Source organism: Lolium rigidum, chromosome 7 (assembly GCF_022539505.1).
Source record: "Lolium rigidum isolate FL_2022 chromosome 7, APGP_CSIRO_Lrig_0.1, whole genome shotgun sequence".
NCBI classification, from domain to species: Eukaryota; Viridiplantae; Streptophyta; class Magnoliopsida; order Poales; family Poaceae; genus Lolium; species Lolium rigidum.
The window spans coordinates 98267162-98275126 of record NC_061514.1 but is presented as its reverse complement, the minus strand read 5'-3'; the positions used below and the strand labels follow the sequence as shown (position 1 = coordinate 98275126).

At 49.3% G+C, this 7965-nt stretch overlaps 1 protein-coding gene across 1 annotated transcript; it reads left to right on the top strand.

The window, feature by feature from the left end:
* The first annotated feature begins 413 nt into the window (after positions 1-413).
* LOC124675870 lies at positions 414-5885 on the top strand. Its single transcript, XM_047211936.1, has 5 exons — positions 414-894; positions 4711-4768; positions 4890-4973; positions 5056-5197; positions 5490-5885. The coding sequence occupies exons 1-5, from the start codon at positions 414-416 to the stop codon at positions 5883-5885; spliced, it is 1161 nt and encodes a 386-aa protein (XP_047067892.1).
* The last annotated feature ends 2080 nt before the right edge of the window (positions 5886-7965 follow it).

The window sequence follows — 7965 nt, the reverse complement described above, 5'->3', positions numbered from 1 at the left end:
CGTCGCCGTCGCCGTGGGGTTCCGACGGGGGCAGTGCCGCTCGCTGCACGGGAGTCACCCGAATCGGGCCTCGCGGGAGCCTATTTCCTCGCCTGCCGCCGCCGCTTCCGAGGTTCTGGAATTGAGCCTTCGGTTTCGCCTCAGCGACCTAGCGACGGTGGGTTTGGGCGTTTCCGGGGTCTAGATCGAGGCCTGCCAGCTAGCCGCCCGCAATGCCGCGGAGGTTGGGCGTCGATTGCTAGGGTTTTGCTCGCGGATTTGCGGAGAGGGGGCCGGGGATCGTCTGGAATGCGGCGGGGTACCCGCGGTCCGGTGCTTGGTTTGGCGTTCCCCGAGCGGCGCCTCGCCGATTTGGTTCCCTGCTAAGCTCGTGAGGGCGAGGAGGAGGGGTTTTGGGGGAGGATTTGGTCGCAATGTCCGGGTCTAGCTCGAGAGGGCGGCTGTCGCCGGCGTCCGGCGGCGGAGACTCCGAGCCGAGGTCCGCGGGGAGCAGGACCAGGTCCGTGTCTGCCACCCGGGGCCGGAAGGCGTCGCCGAGGCCCGGCAGGGATGCAGCAGCAGCAACTGGAGCAGCTGAGGAGAAGAAGCCGGCTGCCGTGCCCACATTGCTGCCGTCCCTCAGCGTGCCGGCGGGGATGCGCCGGCAGGAGCTGCTGCTGCGCTCGGGCTTCTCTCTCGACGCGTCGTGCTCGTCGGACGCGTCCACGGACTCCTTCTGCAGCCGCGCCTCCACGGGGCGGATCGGGAGGCCGGTGTCCGGGCCGAGGAGGAAGAAGGCCGTCCCTCAGACTGACCATAAGCTCGCTGCCATGCTGGAAAGGGAGGCTGGATCGGCTTCTCCGGGTTGCGCTTCTGGCCTCAAGAGGAGGTGCGCCTGGGTGACAGCTAATACTGGTGCGTATTTTCTTGAACCACTGCTCCTTTGAACATATAAACCTGCAATTCGTTTGGCGTGGTCGTTTTTAGCACTGCAGTAGTGGTTTTGTTATAGGATGAGGAGGTAATCCGCATCAGATCCAAAATGCAGATCAAAACTACTTCTATATTTTTCGTGAGTTTAAAATGCTAGATCCTAAATGATGCAAACCTGGGACCAGGATTTTATCATTCATTTATGGTTGCAGCATTTCAGGGCTCTCTGATCTTTAAGATTTCAAATGCTACGATGTTATGACCGGCCTGACTTATTCCAGGAGGGGGCCCAATCATGGGCCCAATTAGGGGCTTAGCCCATTTAGTTTGTTTAGTTTCAGCTCATAAATACTAGATGTAATCCGTACGTGAACAGGCAAGCAATAAACAGATCATACAGATCGTTATTGCCGACTCCTTGAGGAGTCGGTCTTCCCTGCCCTAGCCGCCGCTCCTTCCCTTGCGCCGCCTTCCTCCAACTTCGCGACGGCGGCCAGCCGCCGGCGCCGCCTTCCTCTCCCCCGTTCAGCACACTTCCACCCCTACAATCTACGTAACCGGCCTGGTAGGATCTCAGATTCTATCAATTTGGTATCAGATTGTCCTCGTACGGTCATGTCGTCTTCGCCGGCCACCACCACCACCTCCGCGCCGCCCAACCCGCCGCCTTCCGCACCGCCGCCCTCGCAGCCGCCGCCCGCCACGGGAGCCGCGGCATCCATGGCGGGGGCCTCCGACGTCGCTCCCCTCCTCTCGCGGCGAGGAGGTCTCGACGGCCATCCGCGATCTCGCCATCGCGGTCCAAGGCATCCGCCCGTGCACGATCGGCACGCGAGGGGATGACCACGCCGCCGCCGTCGCCGGCCCTCAACGCCATCTCGGCCGCGCCAGCGTTTCCGCCCGTCCAGGGCGTACCCGCCCCGCCCCCGGCCTCGCCGCCTCCACCGCCGTGGTCGTCGTGGCAGCCGGCCCCTAGCGCCGGGCCCGCCTCGCTGCCCCAGGGCGTCCCCATCCAGCGGGTGCCGTTTCCGCCGTCGCCCTCGCAGCTCCCGGCGTGGGTGACCGCGACGGAGCCTCCGCCCGTCTACTCGGCCGCATCGGCGCCTCCTCCCGTCTACACGGCTGCCGGGGACCCTCCGAGGCCCTCCTTTCCGGAGCCGGCATACTCGCGCTTTGCGGAGCCTTCCGCTGGCCGCGCGGAGTACCCCGGCCAGGGCGCCGTCGGCCCAACCCCCCCACGCTACGCCAAGCTCGACTTCGCCACGTACGACGGTGTCGAGGACCCCTCAGCCGGCTCAACCAATGCGAGCGGTTCTTTCGAGGGCAGCGCACCCTCGCCTCGGACCGGACTTGGCTCGCCTCGTACCACCTCCGCGGCGCCGCCCGGACATGGTATTACTCCCTCGAGCGGGACGAGGGCGGCATGCCCCCATGGGACCGCTTCCGCGAGCTGCGCCTTCTACGCTTCGGTCCCCGATTAGCGGCGGTCGCTTGGCGGAACTCGGGCGTTTGGCCTTCACCACCACGGTACGAGACTTCGCCGACCGCTTCCGGGCCCTCGCATGCCATGCGCCCGGGGTGACGGGGCAGCAGCGCGCCGAGCTCTTCATTGGCGGACTGCCGGACCACATTCGCGTCGACGTGGAGATGCGGGATCCCCGGGACCTGCGGTCGGCCATGTACTACGCTCGTGCCTTCGAGCAGCGCGCCCGGGCCATGCAGCATGCCTTCCCGGCCAGCGACGTTCAGCCAGCCGCCCGCCCTCCACCGACACCACCAGGCCGGGCGCTCACGGGCCGTGACTCATGCGGGGCACTCCGATCCAGCCGCGACGCGGCCTTTCCGTCGGCTGACCACGGCGAGAACAGCTCGAGCGCCGTCGTAAAGGGTTGTGCTTCAACTGCGACGAGCTCTATGTACCGGGCCACGTTTGTCCACGCCTGTTCTACTTGGAGACCGTAGACGACATTGCGGCTGATGTCGTCGCAGCTGGGCTGGCTGACGCGGCCGTCTCCAAGGCCGACGCCGTTCCGGGATGAGTTCCGCCAGCAGTTTCCAGCTATCCAGCTCGAGGACGAGCTGTTTGAGAAGGCGAGGAGAGATGTTATGACCGGCCTGACTTATTCCAGGAGGGGGCCCAATCATGGGCCCAATTAGGGGCTTAGCCCATTTAGTTTGTTTAGTTTCAGCTCATAAATACTAGATGTAATCCGTACGTGAACAGGCAAGCAATAAACAGATCATACAGATCGTTATTGCCGACTCCTTGAGGAGTCGGTCTTCCCTGCCCTAGCCGCCGCTCCTTCCCTTGCGCCGCCTTCCTCCAACTTCGCGACGGCGGCCAGCCGCCGGCGCCGCCTTCCTCTCCCCCGTTCAGCACACTTCCACCCCTACAATCTACGTAACCGGCCTGGTAGGATCTCAGATTCTATCATACGAAGAGATGTTGCAATTACTAAGAAATTTTATGATCAAGTAGTTAGTAAGCTATCACCATAACCATAAGGAGGAGCTACATTGAAAGAAGCCTGCCATTCTGCTGTTACAAGTTACTCAGTGCATCACTGTTCTTGTTTAGTTTAATGTGTCAAATGGATTCGGTGTGGATGTGTGTATAAAACACTACTGAGTTGTATGCAAAAACTAGGTTTTACTAGATGCGACTAGGAAACCGCAGAATCATGCCGTAGTGGTCTTAATCACACAGGAGCTTTACTCTGGAAAAGCTTCACACAGTGGTTATTTAGTGAAGGGTATTTTCTAGTTCTACTTACTGAAACAACATATACATGGATATTATGTAAGATGATAAGCATGGTCGTTATCTTACAAATGTCAAACAATGTTTTGTCGGCTAGCAAATTTTTTTTCAAGAACATGTAGGAGCAGTATCTGTCATGCTACATATAGGCCTATTGCTAATCTTATTGAAAAAAAGTAGGTGAAAATGAGAAACTGGTAGTTGCCTTCTTAGCAAGCTAGGGACTTTCTCTGTTTGTATGTGACTACTTGTGTGACTTATCCAAAGAAATTTGCTCTGAATGCCCATGAATTTTGTGTATAATTGCTAGCATTATATTGCATAGTATGATGCATGTGGGCTACTCCTGTTGTTTTCCAATAGCGATGTACAGATCCTAATTCAACAAATTTCACTGATCACAAATATGGATGGTTGTTACTGAAACCTTCACGAACCTGTAAACTAATTTGAAGAAGTTACTAGAATCTTTACAGATTTCCGAAATTGGAATGCAAGTTTGAGGAATCACTTTTCACATGCTTGCCTGGTCATAAGCTTGATATTAAAGTATACAGGACTGGATCTTTTTATTTCCTGCCTCTTTTTGCTCCAATAATGTTGTTTTCACTGCTAAGGCCCTTGTAATATGTAATAACAGTTTTATCTTCTCACGTGAGTCATCCCTTTAACAGTAATAGTGCAAAGCTGCAACAGAAATCCAGTGCAGGACTATCCTAAATTTGGGGGACATGAACTTATATTCCTAGCACAGTGTAGGATTACATTCATTAGTGTTTTCAGTTTTCGCATAGCTGGATATCTTTCTTTTTTCTTATTTTGATTTAAAGTGCATATTTGGTGCAATGAGAGCAAACTGCTTGTACCAGTAATCTGGTGTTTATTTTGAGAATCCCTCGTACGTACAAATTGTCCTATCTTATTTTCCATGGTGCTTCATTTGCTTTGTATGATCCATGCCCGCATTCGTACCTTTCAAAATCTTACTGTTATATTTATTGCGTTCACAATTTAATCATATTCACTTGCAATTGCAGATCCATGTTATGTTGCATTCCATGATGAAGAGTGGGGAGTTCCAGTTCATGATGACAAGTATGCAAATATGAACATTGATAAGCTACTACTTTGTTTACGCATATGGGACTCTTTGTAAAACATGGTGTTTTATCTTTCTTTAAAGAATGTCTTATGAACTTCTATATGCTAATTACAGGAAGTTGTTTGAGTTGCTGGTACTCTCAGGTTCATTAGCTGAGCTTACATGGCCAACAATTTTGAACAAAAGATCTATATTCAGGTAGTTATCTATACTTTTGATATGCTTGGATAACATTGGCATCTGGCAACCCTGCTAACATCTTAGGTTGTGTGCTTCACAGGGAGGTTTTTATGGATTTCGACCCAGCACTGGTCTCCAAATTAAGTGAGAGGAAGATCATTGCACCGGGAAGTCCTAGCAGCTCCTTGTTATCTGAACAGAAACTGCGCGGTGTTATTGAGAATGCGCGACAAATACTGAAGGTTAGCTTGCCCCTTTACTCATAATAATTCTATGGCACGGTAGTGCCAAAGTCGATTGCTGAATCCAAGTTCTGCTTTTGGATTAAGAACAAATGAAAATATGATATGGTTGTATTTAAGTCTACTGAAGTTTTCGTAACTCCACATATCAAAATAAACCTCTACCTTTCTTACTGATATTTGACATCCAGCGTCCTGCACCCCTTTTACTGAAAAAGAGCTGCGCGCGATCTTTGCCCAAAAATATTCTTTAACTGTGTGTTTTCTTATCACCATGTCCTTACTATTGCAGATCATAGAGGAGTTTGGGTCATTTGATAAGTACTGTTGGAGCTTTGTGAACCACAGACCAATTTTGAGTACATTCAGGTATCCCCGTCAGGTTCCTGTAAAGACATCTAAAGCAGACGCCATAAGCAAAGATTTGGTCAGAAGGGGTTTCCGCAGTGTAGGCCCAACAGTCGTGTACACCTTCATGCAAGTCACTGGCATGACAAATGACCACCTCGTCTCTTGCTACCGGTTTGCTGAATGCGCCACAGCTGTAACCGGTGCGAAGCTTACTGAATCAAGCACTGAAGCAAATTCAGGCGGTGGTGACCATGCCACGGAACAGATGAATGGGACCAACGGGATTGCCACTGATGCCGAGCTATCCAGAACGATAGATGAACTCAGCATCTCGTAACGGCGGCTAGGAAGGAAGTTCGAGCAATGTATAAGTGTGTGTATTTTGCGTATCGTAGTTTAGTTTCTCTGCTTGCCAAGACGTTTGAACGGCAGCATGTAATGATGTATATTCTTTGTGATACAGATGCATTTGTTTTCCAGAATCTGTAGTGGAGCTGGCTTTTCAGGTTGGCCCGTCGAACTCGGTAGCTGTGAATCCGTGAGCAAGGAGATACCTGTAGCACCTCTTCATCTTTTCTGGCAGACAACTCCCTGATTAATCATAAACATGTAGTAGCATCTCGGTTAGAATGCCTATGTTGTTCACCTGGAAAATGAAAAATAATATCCATGTTCCTCTCTACCACCTGGAACTGAGCAACGAGCAAGATGTAGTTCTTTAAAGGTTTGCCATAGGTTGCCCAGGGGAACAACTGTGAGAGGAAAAGGCCCAGGTTTTTCTTGCGTGAGATTTATTATACCCCCTCGGTTTACTAATGTAAGACCTTTACCTTCTTTTGTAAATACATGTATCTAGACACATTTTGCTGTGTAGGTTCACTCATCCTAATCCATTTTAAAATATCTAAAAGTTCTTACATTAGTGAATGTAGTATGCTTTTTTCCATTGCGGATAATAATATATTTAGCATGGCACAGTTCAACAACCACAACAGAGCCTGGAACTCGATCCACGAGGCAGCGGATGCGCATGAGGGAAATACGTATCAACTCCATAACTGGCGATGCCCAGAAGATTGAATCGTGCATCACTGTCGAGGAGTATGAAATTGCTTTCCAAACCTCGACAAATATTGTCAATTTGTGCAGCTCTTGACAGTGCCAGCTATTGGCTTGCCACATTCTTTTTTTTGCTGCAAACCAAGATATGCCCTCAATCTCTCGGAGTTCTGATTACTATGGTGTTTTGTGATTTTTACACTTCCGAATCTGCAAAATGTTGCTGTGACAACAAAGTGGAAACCCTTACAGATAACCAAAACTGATCATGGGTGCATATGCACCCTATGTGTATAACACATATTTCAAAAAGTAAAAAATTAGGAACAAAAATTTAGCATGTAGAGGGACACGTTCTATGAGTACACGTAAAGTTTCACGTAAAACCGACAATTTTTGTACCCTATGTAAAAAAGACAAATAATGTTTCGAGAAATAGACTATTTTAACACCAAAAATTTGTCTTTTTAGTACAAGACACAAAACATATCGGTTTTTTCTGAAACAACTTTGTGAATATGTAACATGTCAAGATATACACGAGGCATTTTTGTTTGTATTTTTTTGACATTTAGAAATATATTTAATATGCATTTCAAATAAAGGGTGCATATGCACCCAGGTGTAGAAACACCTTGTCCAAACCCTTAACTTTATTGATGTTTGTACCGATGTAATAGTGAAAGTGCTAGAGTGTTTCTATTCAGAAAAAGAAATGTCAGATCTCTCTTAAAATCTTAAAATATGGGTAAAACTCGGTAAAAGTTTTGCTAAATGGAGTAATTCGGGTGTGAATTTAGTAAATAGGGTAATTCGCGTCAGAAGAGTGTAACTTGGGAGTAAAAACCAGAATTCGCCCATATACTTATATTCTTTAAATACAAAATTGTGGCTCATGTAACACGAGGATGCGATTCATGTAAGATGAATTTATTAGGATAAAGCTTAACTTTGCCTGTCGATGCGATGCAAGCCTCTCGTACTCCATCCTAATTTATTGGCTTGAAGATTCGTTGCCTCTCTTCATAGAAAGTAGAACACGGTAAAGATACACCTCCCAGCTGGCCAGCTCTAGCTCCATCGTTCTTTTCTACCTGTCGATTCTACCATTGTTAAATTTGTTAGCTTGGGGATTCGTTGCCTTTGACAATTTTTGTTTAAAACGTGGCAAAAGCTTTATCTTTCATATTGATAAAGGAGAAGCAAACATACAGTGGCCTAAACCATCAAGAAAAGCAAATAAAGGGGAAAAGAGCCAACTATATCCGCCTCTGCCAATATAGAAAATAAAAGATGGTAAAGATACCTCCCAGCTCCATCACTCCACCATTCTTATCTAGCTTTCTTCAGCCATTGTT